Source organism: Tamandua tetradactyla, chromosome 7 (genome assembly GCF_023851605.1).
Source record: "Tamandua tetradactyla isolate mTamTet1 chromosome 7, mTamTet1.pri, whole genome shotgun sequence".
Lineage (NCBI taxonomy): Eukaryota > Metazoa > Chordata > Mammalia > Pilosa > Myrmecophagidae > Tamandua > Tamandua tetradactyla.
This window is the reverse complement of record NC_135333.1, coordinates 52,346,305-52,363,330: the sequence shown is the minus strand read 5'-3', so window position 1 is coordinate 52,363,330 and position 17,026 is coordinate 52,346,305. Positions and strand designations below refer to the sequence as shown.

General features: G+C 37.7%; 1 protein-coding gene across 1 annotated transcript in view; it reads left to right on the top strand.

The window, feature by feature from the left end:
* The first annotated feature begins 14,604 nt into the window (after positions 1-14,604).
* CELF2 (CUGBP Elav-like family member 2) overlaps positions 14,605-17,026 on the top strand; it is a 506,203-nt gene continuing 503,781 nt past the window's right edge. Inside the window, exon 1 of the mRNA XM_077169448.1 lies at positions 14,605-14,828. Coding sequence (XP_077025563.1) covers positions 14,776-14,828 — 53 coding nt within the window. The 5' untranslated portion in view covers positions 14,605-14,775. The remainder of the gene's footprint in view (positions 14,829-17,026) is intronic.

Here is a 17,026-nt window from a genome sequence, read left to right as displayed (position 1 = left end):
GGATTACTGTCAGACGTAATATGGAGGTTAATAATACTTCCGTACACACTTGATTCAAGTCTAAATTTCAGTCAATGGTCATCTTGACTTTTCATGGTGATCAATGGAGAAGTCAGACTACTAAGCGGTACTCAGCCTATCTTGCCATCTTAGTTTGTCTGAACTGCTATGACAAAAAGCACAAAATGGGCTGGATTAAACAATAAGCTTTCATTGGTTTATAGTTTTGATGCTCAATTAAGTCCAAAATCAATATATTGGTAGAGCTTGCTTTCTCTCAGCGTCTACACATTCTGGTGCTGGCTACTGGCAATCCTTGGGATTCTTTGGTTTGAATCCTTGCATCATGTCCCCTAGTGACTTCCTCTCCTTTCTTACTTCTCTGTCTTGCAGGTTCTCCTTAAGGACTCATTTAATCCAGAGTAAGACCCATCCTGTTTCAGCTGGCCATACCCTAACTAAAAACAATATCTTCAATAGATCTTATTTACAATGAGTTCGCACAATGATTTTCCCTTTGCAAAGCACTTGGCCCTTGTCTTTATTCTTTATTCCACACTGACCATTGTCTATGTTGGGATACATAATGCAATCCCTCAGTGGCATATTAGCACCATCTGAAAATTAAAAAAAAAATACTGATGCAATTGAAGTCGCATTTCAATTTCATCAGGAAGGTGTCCTGGACATTGGGGTTTTGAAAGTTCCGGACCAAGTTTGAGACTACTGATGAAGTGTAGGTGCTGAAGTCAGCCCCATCTGAACTTGAGCCCCTGCTCCCCCATTTAGTGGCTGTGCTGCTTTGGACAAGCCTCCTTTTCCTAATCTGTGAAACAAAGATAATAATAGCGCATACTTCTTTGAATATGCAGTCAGCACTTAAAGAGATAATGCCTATAAAACGTGAGGTCCCTATTAAGTTTGATGGCAAATTAAAATGTCAGGAGGTTAGGGAAGGCAATAAATGGCCAACCCTAAACTACCACACTGGAGAGGGCCAATCATAAAATCAGGAAATGGATGATGGTAAATCTTCAATCCAGTTTGTGTTTTAGTTTACCAGTTTATGGTCACAAATAACACAAACTAGTTTCTGTTCAACAAGAGGAATTTACTAGTTTATAGTTCTCAGGCTCAAAGAAGTTCAAAATCAAGATATTCTCAAGGCTTGCTTTCTCCCAGAGTCGTTAGTGTCTGGTGCTGGCTGCTGGCAATCCCAGGGGTTCGGGCATGTGTCTCTGCCTCCTGTCATGTGACGAAGTCCTTTCCTTTCTCGCTTCTGTAACTTCCTGGTTTTCTTTATAAGGCTTGCAGTCATCTGGGTTTAGATCCAGCCTCATTCCGCTGGGCCACACCTTAATTAAAAATAACGTCTTCAAGAGGTCCTACTTACAATGGGTTCACGCCTGCAGGGACATGGATTAAGATTAAGAGCCTGTGTTTGCTGGGGTACGTAATTCAGCCTACTACACTTTGTCATCCATGTGAAAAAATAAAAATCTCTGTGAATATTTTAAATATTTTCAAAATTCTAGAGCAGAAGAAACCTTTGAATAGCTCTGTATATCTCAATCTGCTGTTACAAGTTTTCTATACTCCAAGAACAGAAAACAAGCTACAGAAAATAGATGGTCAAACCTTATCTGAAAGAGGTCACAGGAAAGCAAGGAGAAGGTTGGAGAACCATATTTCCATACTGATCAGATGATCTGACATCTCACTTGAAAGGTGCTATAGGAATAAGGACTTCTCTATAATAAAGCAAAGTGAAAATCATAAACAGAGTGAATTTCACCACTCTCCATTCTCTCCTCCTACTCCTCCAGGAAAAATTTATCTTCTACTCTTTCAACCTTTATTTTCCTCTAGGGATTATGTTATTAAAATATGCACACATATGCACACACAGCAAAATGCTAAAGGGAAGGCGATAGAATAGTTAGAAATATTCCTATCTTCACAGAGAACTCATTATCTATCTCAAAAGTCTATTTTCAAGTTTTCAGGGGAGTGATTCGAGATACTGAGTTTGTAAAAAGAAAGCAGAGAAAAAATGGAACAAGAATTTTTTTTATGTGGTTTGTTTTATCACTTTAATATGTGTTAAATATTCAGTTATATAAAGTTTCCCCTTGCATTTGTAATTATAAACTGACATATTCATTTAAACATTGTCAGCAAGAAATCAGAATTCTCACTTTTAACGTTTCTGTGGGAAGGAAGCCCTTAAGGTTTGATATCACATGCTTAAGAAAAAAAAATTTTTTTTAAATCTCCTTTAAAGGTTTAGCTAGCTTTTCTTCTTTGCAAATGAATTATATTATTTCCTGGTCCAATAACTCCTAATGGCTGGGATACAGTTGTTTTTATGTTATAATAATTTGAACCACTTTCATTTTCCCTTTTTATTCAACACTCTTAAACCCAGAACATGCTTACAGGAAAACAGAGGAATTAGGGGGGAAAAAACAACAAGCACACACAAAAAAAGCAATGGCTGAAAATGAAATCCATATTTTTCTCTCTGTTTTTCCAATCTTCATAAAACATGAGCTTTATAAACATGCTTGCTTCTCATGAAGTCTCCCCCTGTAAACGGAAAGCATCCCAGAGGGGAGGGGGGAGGTGCATAAAAATAATTGTAAATGTACAACCATGATTCTGTAATTAATTTCTTTTGAGCCTTGTGAAAAGCATTCTTTGTCCCTACATAAAGAGAGGGCTTTGTAGTTTCTGCCAGTTATTTTATCATATCCCTCAATCAGCTGAGCTTGCTACATCCCCTTTCTAGATTGAGTACTGTACTAGCTGGCCCCATTCGTTTTCTTTTTTTATTTTTAATCCCTTTTTTGTTCGGGGGATATCCAGAGAAGCATGTGCCTGAGATGGTATGGCAATGCTAGCTTAAACCTCAAAGCTTTCTTTTCTGTTTCAAAAGCCGTATCTGTCCAAACAGTTACATGATGTGGTCCTAATATTTTTAAATAATAGAAAGCACTTTGGCTAGTGAACTGCCAAAATTGTGCCATTGATGGACTGTATAGTAGATTAGAAAATTGCTCAACATCACCTAGCTAGCATTTAAAATGGTGAGTAGGATTTAAGGGAGGACAGAAAAATGCAGCTGAAGTTAGGCCAAAAATGATTAGAGTAGCCCCAAGAGAGTGAAAAATGAAACAAAGTCTTAGAGCCTGTTCTTCAAAGGAGCTTCTGACAGCTTAGCAAACATTTCATAAATAATAACACAATCTATAGCAACATAGATGCGTGGATAGATTTAATAAGATCAAAGACTAAAGTCAAAATTGGCTTAAACTACTTTACATCTCCTAAAAGAATTGCTAAATAGATGAAAGAATGGGAGAGGAGGTCTTATTTTATTTTTGCTATAAAAATAAATACATATAGCAATATTTTAAAAGAAGAAATACATGGAGAGAATTTATGAAATAGAAAAAATGTAAAGAAAATAACGTCTAATTGGTTAAAACAATACTACTAATTGGATCATCTTAATATATTTCTTTCCAGTCTTTTGTTTGTTTGTTTTGCCTTTCGTGTACACAAGCGTAAATATTCAAAGTCACAAAACTTCAAGCCACCCAATGTGTTTTGTTTGGTCTCCATAGTACTGTTTTTCAACTCTTAGGTCAACAATTAAAAATTCAGAGAATTGGCCATCACTGAATAAAATTCAAGATCGGGGAAGATTCGGGTTCCTCTCCCATGGCAAGAAGAGACTGGCACTAAGTAGGGCTCTCCACAAAAGGGAGAGCTCTCTCCAGCCAGCTGGGCTCCATCCCTCTGCTTGCTGTTCCTTAATTCTGATGTGCAGTTTCAGTTCACAGCTATCATGCTTGCTTATAGTAGAGATATGTTCATCGCATCGGGTTTTCAATGAGAACCGGAAATTAGAAAGATGCATGGGTAGGACGGGGAGGGAAGATGATTGCAGAAGGGGAAGCTAGAATGTTTCTAGAAGGCTAAATGTTTTTTCAAGAAAAACTGGAGAAAGGGAGATTGTTGCATTTTAATATGCAAAGTCCCATCAGCTGTATGCAATTCTCATCCCTCTCTGCAGACTGATGGTAATTGAGTGTTCAATCCCAAGTAGCAACACAAAATACTGATATCACATTACATATAACACATTCTACCTTGATTGTTTGCACTTCTTTTAATTTTGAAGATCTTTCAAAGTTTTAATTATTCCACCAAAACATTGTTTTAATGGCTTCATAGTATTACATTTTGTAGAGATAATGTGGTAGGCATATATATTTTAGTTCATATTAAATTGTAGGACAATTAAGTTGTCTCTAATAATGCAATGTAACTAGTACTGTAATGAATATGAATTTCTATATAAATCTCTTTAAAAACAACCATTTGGAAGCAAAATTTTTGAGTCAAAGAGTAGGAATATATATATATATATTTTAAACATGGGCAGGCACCGGGAATTGAACCCGGGTCTCTCACATGGCAGGAGAGAATTCTGCCACCATTGCACCGCCCAGTAGGAATATTTTTAAATTTCTTGATACACATTACCAAACTGCTTTCTAGTCAACAATTTAAATACTCACCAGCCATATTTGATATGGCCTATTTCGTTGTAACTTACTCTGCCGTTACATATCATCACTTTAAACTTTTTTAAAAAGTTTACAATGTGATGGGTGCAAAACTGCATCTAGTTTTATTTTAACTTACATTTCTTTGATTCTTAGAGACAGCATTTTTATATGCACGTTTACATTTGAATTCCTTGCTTAAATTTTCTGTTTTTGGCATCTGCCTACATTTTTACTGTTATTGCATCCACAGAGTTTTGCTCTTTATAAATCTTTCATAACTTAATTTTAGGTATGATGTCACTGTTAAATTGAATTTTATGAACTCAAATAGGCAAAACTATTAATTTTTAAAGTATTGCTTTTCAAAAAATATTATTTAATTAAAAAGCAAAACAAAAAATATTGCTTTTCATTTTAAAATATTCCTTTATAATTACTTTTACATAAAAGTAGAGAAAGAAATTATCAAGAAAAAGATTTGTCTTCCCTTTATTTCCCTCCAATTTTCTATGCTTTTATCTTTTACATTTAGCTCTTCAATCCACTGGAAACTCTTTGGCTTTCTGATAAGAATTGGGGGTCTGATATTTTGCTTCCATCTAGTTCCCACAATTTTTCTGATGACATTAGTTAATTATTCCAATTCCACTATCTGTTATGTTTTCTTTATCATCTATCGCTCTTTTTTGCTATCTGAAGAACAGTAAAAATTCTGTCGAGGCCCATATTCTGTTCCAGAGATGTATTTGCTCAACAGAACCCTACTATTATTAGTGTTATCTGGCTATGCCACTTGCCTTTCTTTTTTTTTTTTATCCCCTGAGAATGTCTCCTTCATAATACTGATTATATGCATTTGGATTTGTAAGATTTCCATTGCCTATGCACTCAAAGGAATTTTGCTCCTTTAATACGCATTGTAAGAAAAGGAAATTAAAAAGTTATTTTCTCCTATTCAAGCCCAATTAGGATGGATGCTGAAAAAGGAAAGCATGAAAATAAGCAAGTGGTCATTGTATTACTAGAGTTGTCTCGCTCAGAAAGGACACTGAGAGACATGGGTGCTCAAGAGGTGGCTGCTCAATGAATCTTCTGCCTTGTCCCTTGATCTCTGTATTAAATATGTTCCTGGGAAGGCTTAATTTAAATCACAGTGATCATTTATTTTACTGTCCACTTGGATGGTATTTATGATTTCAAAAATGCTTTACCTTTCTCCCTGGTTAGTTATCATTTAGAAGATGCTCCTTATAAAGTGAGTAAGAGGATTTCTTACTCCACCTCGCCTCTGCCAAGTTAACTAAGGTAATTATTTACCATCTCTGTGCCTTAGTTTTCCCATCTGTAAAATGAAGATAAAAATAAAGTTTACCTTGTACATCATTTGAAGATATAGTAAGTTCATTTTTCTAAAGCCTTTAAAACAGGGCCTGATTCATTGTGTAAGAGTTGTGTGTTTGTTAAATAAATACAATTTTCTTCCTTCTGATTTTCAATGCTAGGATCTTCTACTTTGAACTTGTGCCTCAAGTCTTTAATGACCTAAAAACTGTTCAAGTCCACTAGTAGAAATTAAAAATACTAGACACACTCCAGATTATTTGTAATCTAAATGATCTTTTAGGCAATATGGGGTTTCATATATTGAGGCATCTTACATGGAGGCCAATGAAAGTTGAGTTTTGTTTTCCTTCCAATAACAGAATAAAATAAGAATTAGGGGAGACAGAGCTGGGTCACAGGCAGTTATGAATTTCCAACCATGCCATTCAGCAAAGATGTACTACTATCCATGTACTTGCATCCCAAGTTTTAAACCAATCATGTAATTATAAATGATTAAAGTTTCTTACTAAATTGTGACATTAGGAATGTTTGGCCTCAAATGGTTTTTAAGCTAATTGATTACAAACTTTTTTTCCTGACTACAATAATTTGTGTTTTCTTTGCATTGCTTGCCTAAATGGATATAGTTTCTACATACTTTTGTGTTTGTAGGTTTTTTGTTTGTTTGTTTTTTTAGTTCAGTATCAATCTTAAAACTCTTCTTTAAAGTCTCTATAAATCATTTTGTTGCTGTTTTGAATACTTTTCATCAGTGTTCTTCAGAGTGTAGAATGCATCCTGGGGATTATTATACTTTACACAATTAGAAGTAAGAGTTTAGAAATGCAGGGCAATTAGACAGTAATTTTATGTCTGTTAATCCAACAGTAATTTTTTAAAATGGTTTACAACTTGTATGAAGTTACTTTGTTTATTTTGTTTATTTTTTTTTGGTAATTCAATTTCAATGCACAAAAGTATTGGTCTGTAACATATTGGAATTTGTTTTTTAAAGAAAAACCTGGTCCTATGCCACAGTGAGAAGTACTGCCTTCCATCTTAGACAAATAAGAAAATGCTTTGGGAGGCTCACAGTTATTTGATTGCTAAGTAAACACTTTATACAATCAATCAATCATTGATCAATATATGCAATTGTTAAATTGGATAGATGGATATATTAGTAGTCAGTGAGAGGGAGGGGTAAGGGATATGGTATGTAAGAGCTATTTCTTTTTTCTTTTTCTGGAGTGATGCAAATGTTCAAAAAAATTATCATGGTGATGAATGCACAATTATGTGATGATATTGTGAGCTATTGATTGTACACCATGTATGGAATGTTTGTTAAGATTTATCAATAAAATATTGTTAATATAAAAATATATATTCATTAATTGTGGCTACCACCTTGAATCAAATAAACAAATTAGTAGGTATTTAAATCTCTGTCTTCAAGTTAAGACATTGTCTCCTTTAATTTCACTTAGGTTTCTTGGGTTTTTCTTGGGGATAGCAGAAGGCTTACCTTTTGCTCTTACTAAGTCGAAGACAGTGTTTCTGATTAGGCAGCTTTCCTTATGAGCAGATGTTGACATGTTTCCATTGACTGAAAATCTGGCAATTGTGTTTGGCTTTCCTCTAAGACTCGGGTCTCCCTCTTAAAAACCAGGGAGGTGTCTTGTCTTTAAGGACACACACCTGAAGTAATCTGAAAGTACCATTAAATAAAAACAAAACAAAGTCTGTGAGATCAATGTCTCATGATTTCTTTTCTGGCCTGTGGTATGAAGACTGTCTGAATAACACATCTTTCATTTGGGCATTCCTTTTCCCTCTTGATGTAAGTTGTGAGTGCTAACAAAAGCAGATTGGAAGTTCAAAGAAGAACATTGCACAGCTTTTGAAATCTCATCTTCCATGGCAGTACAAGAGTTAAAGCTCTATTTTATTTTTCTACTGTATGTACCAAATCTGGTCCATGATTCCTTTGAATGGCATGAAAAGCAGCTGGCTGGGTGTGAGTCTCCTCCATCTCTCTTCCTTTCTCACTTTTAAAATATGCCTGGCAAAGTCCCAACATCCCTTCTCCTGCTGCTTTAATCTGTTTTGCCCTCCTGTTCAGCTGATGAAGACCCCAAATGAAAACAGCTTTCCTTCCGGAATACTGGGAGGATCGTAAACACCAGTGGAAAATATACAGTACATATAGAGACACTGGGTAATACCAAAGTACATTAGCAGGTTTCTCTGCTGTCTCTTAAGAGACAATTTAGAAATTTTTAGTTTATTAAAGGCCTCATAATAGCAACTATCAAGTTGCTGATGAAGCACCATAACATGCATCTTTGTTCATTAGCTTTTTGTTGCACTTGAAATCCCCCTAAAGTTGCATTCATTGATTTCAAAAATAAAATAAAATAAAAATACAAGCCATCTTTGGAAGTTTGCCTCTGCTGGCATTTTAAAGTGGGAATATATATGATACTTTATGTAACTGGAGATGAATGGTTAAAACTCTTCAGGTGGAGATTACAGTACAAACTGATGCTTGGTGCAAAAAAAAACAAAACAAGAAAATACAACAGCTATATGAATAGCCAAACACTCTGTATAAAATAAATGTAATGTAGAGAAGTCCCAAATTGTATAAAACAAATGCTTCTAAACATGTCAACATTTTAAACTTTAACATTTTAAACTAAACATTTTAAACACTTTAAAATGCGTTCAACTGGCCAATCTTAATACAAGAAGAATGCCTGGCATTCCCTGATTTCCAGTATTTGAAACTACAGCATGCTTATTTTTATCACTACTTTTTTTTAAAAAAAAACTACTTTTTATGCTTGGCTTATAACAACTCATTATAATAAAAAGCTTTAAGAAAATATATGTATTTTTATGACTAGTCAATATCATGAAGGGTTCCTTTACAAACCATTATAAGTGAAAAACAACTGTAACAATGACATTGATATTTCTATATAAAAGTCCATCTAGCACGAGGTTGCAGGTTTAGCAAATACAAAAACACGGCACCCAGTTAAATTTTAGTTTCAGACACAAAGCAAATCTTTTTTAGTGTAAGTAGATCCCATCCAATATTTCGGGGTAAATTTAGACTAAAAAATTATTTGTTGTTTCTCCGAAATTCAACTTCAACTGAATGTCCCATATTTTATCTGGCAAACCTCACCCACAGTGCTGCTGCCATGCTGTAGTTTGCAATGAAAAGCATGTAGAGCTGGCTCCCATTTCCAGGGTCAAGAACAAGTGCAGAGTATCTTAGCTCACTCCATCTGCCAACTTTAAATCTTTGGCACATCATCAAGACCAGGAAAGCTTCTTTTTACAGCAATAGAATACATTTCCAATTAGCCATTTCAGTTTCTTTAAAGGACAGAGGGACCTTATCCATGGGAAGAGAAGGGATGCAATGGTGAATAAGAAGAAAAGAGAAGGCTGGGACAAGCAGAAGGAAGCAGACAGAATGTTTATCAGGAAGTAACAGAATTGGGAGCAACTAAGTTTGTAACAGACTGTTATAAAAGAAAAAAAAATCTTTAGGATAATCCAATCTTGGGGAGAAACTGCAATTTATCAGAAATGGAGACAAACATAGAGACAGGGGGAGGGGGAGGGGGAGACAAAGAAAACTGTGTGTTTCTTCCCTACCAAGGTTTTACTTTTTTAAAAAATGGCAGACCATTTGTTTTCTGGTGCCTGCCCATGTGAAAAATAAGGCAGACCATCAGAGAATTAGGCATTTTGTGGGACAGAAACTTACTAAGATATCATACCTATCCTTCTGAAGTGCTATGAAAGAGTTGGTCTAACTCTCAGCTGATAGTGAATGCTTCCTGCTTTCTGCTTTCTTTCTCTGGCTAGCCCCCTCTCCAGGTACTTCCCCCAGGTGCCCCACATACATGGTAAACCGGCACAATTGTTCATCTTTGGCTCCAGTGATATTGTCCACAATTTGTATGGGTTGAATTGTGTACCCCAAAACCATATATATATATGCTCAAGTCCTAACCCTTGATAGCTGTGAACATCACCTTATTGGGACTAGGACCTTTGCAGATGTAACTATTAAAATCAGGACTGGGTTCCTTATAAAAAATTTTTTTTAAGAAGGAAATTTGGACACCGAAACCTAGACCCAGGGGCAGAAAGAAGAAAGCCATGCAAAGGGGTTGCTGAGACTGGAATGAAGATGTATCTACAAGCCAAGGAATGCAAACATCAGAAGCCAGGAGAGAGGCAAGAAATAAATTCTTCCCTAGGGATTTGAGAAGGATCATGATCCTGGAGACATCTTGATTTCAGATTTCCAGCCTGCAGATCTGGGAGACGGTACATTCCTGTTGTTTAAACCAGCCAATGTGCAGTGTTTGTTATGGCAGCCCTGAGGCACTAAGACAAGGGCCCGTGACAACTCAGCTGGGCTACTCTCTAAACAGCACCTCTCTCTGCTCACTCTGACCTTCTCTATCAGCATTTTCCAGGGTATTCTCAGTGCACCCAGGTCAGGGTGAAATGCAGATCCCTTGGCTCATCCTGCAGCCTCCTCACTGGATGCATTTCAATGCTTCCCAGGTGCCTCTCATCCCAGTGTTTGGGTAGCCATAAGCTCTTTGCTTGTTTGCAAGGGAAGAGGTAAAAACAATGAGTTATTTTTGTTTGTTATTTTTGGTTTCTTTACCTGGGAAGAAGGAGGGATATCTCAGAAATTTAAGATATGAAAATGGGAATTATGAGTCTTGTAGGGCAATTGCGAGTGTTGCTTTAAGTGGACTGAACTCTTCAAACAGAGAGGGAACATTCAAAAGAGCCAACTATTAAAGAACCATTATAGGCCATCACAAAATAAATTAATTTAAAGGAGTAAATGTATCAAACAATGAAAAAATGAGGTCTTATAATTCACACAGTGACATGGAAGGAAATATATTTCTAAGCCCAAGTTGCTCAAGACTAAGCTTAATCTTTTTTTTTCTTTTTTTCACATGGGCAGACACTGGGAAATGAACCTGGGTCTCCGACATGCCCAGCAAGAATTCTGCCACTAAGCCACTGTCACACCACCCCCTAACCTTTAATTTTTATGTATAAAAAGTTTGTAGTTGCTTTTCCTTATTATGGATTAACAATTGGCCTGGTTTTGAAGAATGAAACATTTTTATTTGTTTGTTCATTTTTAGCACATGTCTCATTGTTGAAGGTAAGTTGATAATTCTGGTGACCTATTTCTTGGCACAAAATGGCTCTGTTTGGTATGGAGTTGTTCAGAATCAGGAAGGGAATACTTAGGGAAAAAGGGAAAAGGGAATCTCTAGTTTGTAAAGCCTGGAATTCATCTACAGTGTATGTAGTAAGAAAATACGTGATCTTCAAAATTATGAAAAAGGAGAGCAAACTATTCAGCCCTTTTCAGACTCAAAACGACCTTTAAAAGATACTTTCTCTCCCTCTTCACCAAATACTTTAAGTAAGTGGATTTTAAACTATGCTCTTCTGAAATCTAGAGTCTCTTGATGGTGCTTTAGGAATGAGGGAACGCGTGAGGCTCAGACAATCCCTCTTCCCACCCTTAACCTGACCCCGACCCCACCGGACTCCAAAGGAAATCAGCTCTGCTTGTACATTATTCTCTAGAAGGTCGGAGTACAGTGTAGAGGATGATCCCGTGGGCTCTGTAGTCACATTGAGATAGGATTAGAATTAGGGCAGTGACTTGGCTGAGCAAAGAGCAAATTTCCAGAAATGGTCAGATCTCAAAGAAAGATAACGCAGAGCAGAACTGAAATAAACAGCACCTGGAGCCAAAGGAACCCCCACCTGAGTGAGTCTTACAGAGCAGGGTGGAGCCAAGCGACCTACCCAACTGCAATATTTACTGCCAGGCACCACTCTGGAGACAAGGGAGGACAGGAGGGAAAACCTGAAACAAGGAATGGGGAGGAGGAGTAAGTAAAGTGAAGCAATCAAAGCAGATGGCCCCCGCGTTGGGGACCTCTTGCCTCTATCATCCTGTGAAAATGTCCACATATTCCTTTTCGCATAGATACCTAATACATTTTCTACCTACTTGCACTGTCTGTGCTGTGCCCTTGAATTCTTTCTCGTGATACAGCCAAGAACCTCGATTCAATCCAGCTACAACATCGTCTAGGTTCAAGGTCCTTGTCTGAACCTTGCCTGGTCCCTTTGCTTACCTCGTATCTATATGTTCATTTCCAGGAATAAGATGGGGGAGGCTACTGGCAATCCACCCCATAAACAAGCTAGATTAGGGGATTGAGTGAGTTAACACAGGTAAAGAAATTAGAACAGTCCCTAGAACCTGATAATAAACGTTAGCCATCATCTGTTTTTGTTCTTGGCTTGGTGCAAGGTTTTATTTGAAGGAAGGGTTCTGCTGATTTTTTAGGAGTTTTTTTTTTTTTTTAAGACTATGCCTTAAAACATTATTTCATAATTTATGAGTATGGTTTCATCCTTTTGTCCTTTGGCCCAAAGCTAAGTCCCTCTCCCTTTTACCCATTAACCCTGAACTCCAGTTCCAAATATTACAGACTCATTCCCACCCTTCCCAGACTGGGATGGGCTAATGGGGAGCATGATGTCATCAGGACTGCGGAAACATTTCATGATAACCTTTTGTTTATTCCTTGCTAACTTTCTAAAGAGGAAAACATTTGATTAATTATCTAAGCACTCACAACCCTTGGGAGGGACTGCTCTATGATGACTATTATTATCACCCACATCTGGTGAAGCACCTGGGGGATTAAAAGTGTTATGTAAATGTTGGCACATTATTAGGCCCAGGCCCAAGATCCACCGGGGGCCTCAAAGAAGCAGGAAGCCCCAGAGAAGCAATAGTTTTTGTTAAAGGTATGAAAGTCTCTTTAATTTTAGCACAGAGTTGCACTTCTAAAGAGAGTCATTCACAGCTATAAAAGAAAGTATATAGGACTTTAAAAGAGAAAACAAATTTTAAAAGCTGAGGATTTGTAGTAGATTTTAAGATCTCCAGGGTCTAGTAGAGAAAAAAGTAGGAGGGTGTGGATTTAAAATGCTCAAAGGGGCATGGAGTTGACTGGAAGAACTTCCTGGCAATGAAAGCAGCACACTCCCAGAGCTGTCACTGCTTCCCCTCTGGAGACCCTCAGGGAGGGACAGAGAGCCTCTTTATTGGTGGATTGAGTGTAAAGGCTTGAAATCAGAACCCTACTGGCTGAGGAATTTAGGAAGGAAGGGCATTGCACAGCATCAAATCACACCACACTTTCTATAAATCTTTCCTATTCCTTCTGGGGAAAATCTCCCTTTGAGGCAAGTGTCCTTTGCATGTCCCTGACACTCACAAAACTCTTTTCAATAAAGTGAAGACCCCTTTATTGAAAAGGATGTCCAGTCGTTTCCTTGAATTGCTTTCTACCAAAGACCAGTGAAGTTGGTTTTTCCATTTATGGGAATGAGTTTTAAAAAAATTCCTTTAAAAGTAAATGTAAGTAAAAAAGGAATTTGCTGTAAAGAAAAAAATACCAACTAAATCTCATGCAAGACGCAGCTATAACAGAAACTCCGATAAACTGAGTGACCCACATGTGGGAGATTGTGGACTAAAGGTTTTGGGGGCTTCAAATTCCAGAATCCTGTAGCATCAGAAGGAAGAATTTCACTAGCCCTAGCGGAGGCCATAGTTAGAAGCACGAGTCTCCAGGGAAAACCCAAACTCATGCTTAACATAGAAGTGCCTGTGAAAATCAGAAATCCACACAGGCGCAAAGCACCTCTACCAGTGCTCAGGCCATGAGTCCTGGTCACTACAGGAAAGCAAGACTACTCTTGAGATTTTTTTTAAACATCTGCTGATTTTGCAAAAGATATGTAATTTTAAATATAGGACAAAAGATAGAAGTTCTTATAGTTCTCTTAATGCTTAGAGAGACTACATTTCCCTCTGTGCTATTTGAAAACACAAGGGAGAAAGAAAGGGGGAGAGAGAGAGAGAGGGAGAGAGGAAGGAAGGAAGGAGAAAGAAAGGAAGGAAGGAAGGAAGGAAGGGAGGGAGGGAGGGAGGGAAGGAGGCAGGGGGGAGGAAGGGAGAAGAGAGAAAGAGTGAAAGTAGGAAAAACGGAGGGAGGGAGGGAGGGAGGAAGGAAAAGAAAGAAAGGAAGAAGGAAAGAGCAATGTAGCAAAATCTCTTCCAGAAAACACAGTAAATTCTATCTTGTTAGAAGCCCAGTTCCAAATTACTTTTTTAAAAAAAAAAAACAAATCCGAACAGTAATTTAGTTACAGCCTCCGAGGCAAGCTCTAAACCCGATGTCAGTGTCCCAGAACCTGAGCCACAGAAGAAGAAAGAAGCCTAACCAGCATTCTGACAAGAATGTGAAAGCAAAATCTCGGAGGCAGGGGAAACGCCCCAAAGGAGCAGCCTGCAGCTCGCAGTAATCTGTAAATGATTGCTGGCGAAGTCTGGAGGCTTCGGGTTTGAGCTGTGTTTGTTCCCAAAGAAAGCCAAGCAGGACGGTGTTAATAAAGAGAGATTTAACTGAGAGCTGTGCTTGGAATAAAGTGGGCTACAAAAAGGTCAAATTTGATCAGTTGGAGCAGATTACGGGGGGCTTTAAAGGGCGGTGTGGAGAAAAGAAGCCGGCTGGGGCTGTGCAGTCGTAGAGCGCGGGCTTGACTTGGGGGGTGGAGAGGAGCCAGGACGAGCGCTTATCAGCCCTGCGAGTAGGAAGAGCCTGCAGGACGCCCCGTCCCTCCTGCCTCCCGGCCGGAGAGTCTCCCCCTGCACCCCCTCCCTCAACCCTGTTTTCCGGATTCGCTTTCAGCCGGCTTTTAGACAATGGTTTCCTTAATCTCTGATTTGGATCCTCTGAAAGACTGGAAGGTTCTAAGGTAGGCCGGCTTTTCTTTCTCTCCCATCCCTGTCTCGGTTCAAGGCCGAGGTCCCAGAGCCCCCAGCCCCACCCCGGTTAGCAGAGCGTTTTGGCAAGCGAAATGCCTGCCGTGGGAGTCAATGGCAACTGGGTGTGTGAAGAGAAGACTCCCTTTAGATACAGAAACAGCTTCGAACAGATGTGCCGAGAGGGGCAGGAGAAGTTCCTGTGGTTTCCCCGCAAGAAGGAATTCAGATGCCTTTTTAAAGAGAGAGTGCAGCATTATTTAAATTATTATTACGGATTGGGTTCTCATCGCTAATTATTGTGTTTCATGGGGCATTGAGAAGATGAGTTGGAATGGGCCAAACTTTCTGGGACAGGAATAAAAAGAAAACTTTTTCAGAAAGCATTATTTACTGCTCCTCCTTGGAGGAAATCAGGCAAAACTTGTTTTCCTTCTAAACCCTCTCTGCTTCTCCGGGTCTAATTTGGATAAGCTAGTGTACAAAAACCCAACTGGGTTGACGGGTCTAATTTGGATAAGCTAGTGTACAAAAACCCAACTGGGTTGAAAGCTGAAAATGAAGTCTTTCTCTGAATGCTTCTAAGAAAAGGTGTTCTCTGACCTCTTGGTCTCATGATGCCCAGAAAAAACAGAACCCAAGAAGCTAAGACAACATTCAGCCACTCCCTCCACTTGCACCTAAGCTGACTCCTGTGGTGTTCCATCTGAATGGGGACGTATAACGTCACATTAAATTGTATTTCATAGCAAAAGCATTTTGGGCAATTTTTTAAATGTAAAAATGTTAAGTTGTATGATTTTTTTTGTAAATATGAAAGTGCTTCAGCACAATGTCATATTTTCCTATTCTTCCTACCCCCCAAAACGGTTCCATTGGAACTAGGCAAGAACCCAAATAATGAATGCAAATGAATAGAAGCCGTATTTCTGGAACCTATTTTCCTGACATTTATCTTGTGTTAACTAACTAATCCTTGCTTCCCTCTTATGAGTTCTGACTTAAATGTTTGCCTAATTTGTTACTTTTGTAGTAACATTATAGCAAAGAACAAATAAAAGAGAAATGACCAATATCCTTCTTAACTATTTTCTTTTTTTATTCTCACATCTTACTTTCTAGAACTGTGTGTGCATGCATATTGTACATTGCAGCACTTGGCTGTATGTGCCATTTTATAATCTACTTATTTCCAGGTCACATATTCCCATTTCTGGGAACTCACATTTTTGTCTTCCCTTCATAACCATAACTTTAATGGCTAAATAAAGTTTCCTAACGTTGATTTGGCTACACCACATTCAATCTGTCCCTATCTCTTCTTGTACTAAATTACCCCCACTTGTTGCAACTTACATGATCTCCTGTCCTTGAATCGTATTAACAACAACACAGTAAACATCTTCATGTGTATAGCTTTTTGCATTCGTTAAATAATTTTCCAGGACTGGATTCTTTCCAGAATTTTGAAATGAAAGGTCATAAACATTTTCCTTGTTCTCTTAGTGATTGTTTTTTCCTATTTGTATGTTGTAACTTTATTTTTAATTGCAAAACAGTGAAACACTCTTGTAAATGAACTTGCCATTAGAATAAACATCATTCTCCTTTTCTTTAACTGGATTAGTAACCTATTTCTCAACTTTAAATATTTCTTAAGAGTGTTTTAAAACATTTTTGTGATTAACTTATTAATATCATTGCACAAGCAGATAAACAGTCTCTAACTCTAAGAATGTTGTATGGCTACAATTACAAATTTTGAAGACATTTTTAGATAATGATTCCAAGGCTTAAACCATTTTAAATGAGAGAAAAGTTGCCTTTCCTCCAAATCCTTAATATAAGTGACGTTTTTTTTTTAGCACCAGCGAGAGAAGCTTGGTCTGGTAAGACCTGAGAAAGATAAACATTTTTACATTGCCTACTTTGCTACACCAAGTTCATTATGTCCCCATTTTTTCCTGGCAAGCAACATTCTGATCACTTTGTAAAGCAATGTGCAATCCTTCCCTAAAATAAGGAATGACAAAGGAAAGGTGAGTGTAATATGGGGGAGTTTATTTATTGCATCTTAAATGCCTTAATTGTTTAGGATATGGCATCATTTGGGACTAATTTTGATTCATTGAACTATTCACTCACCAAGTATCCGTGGGAGAAACTATAATCTGACCTTGCACGTGGTGCA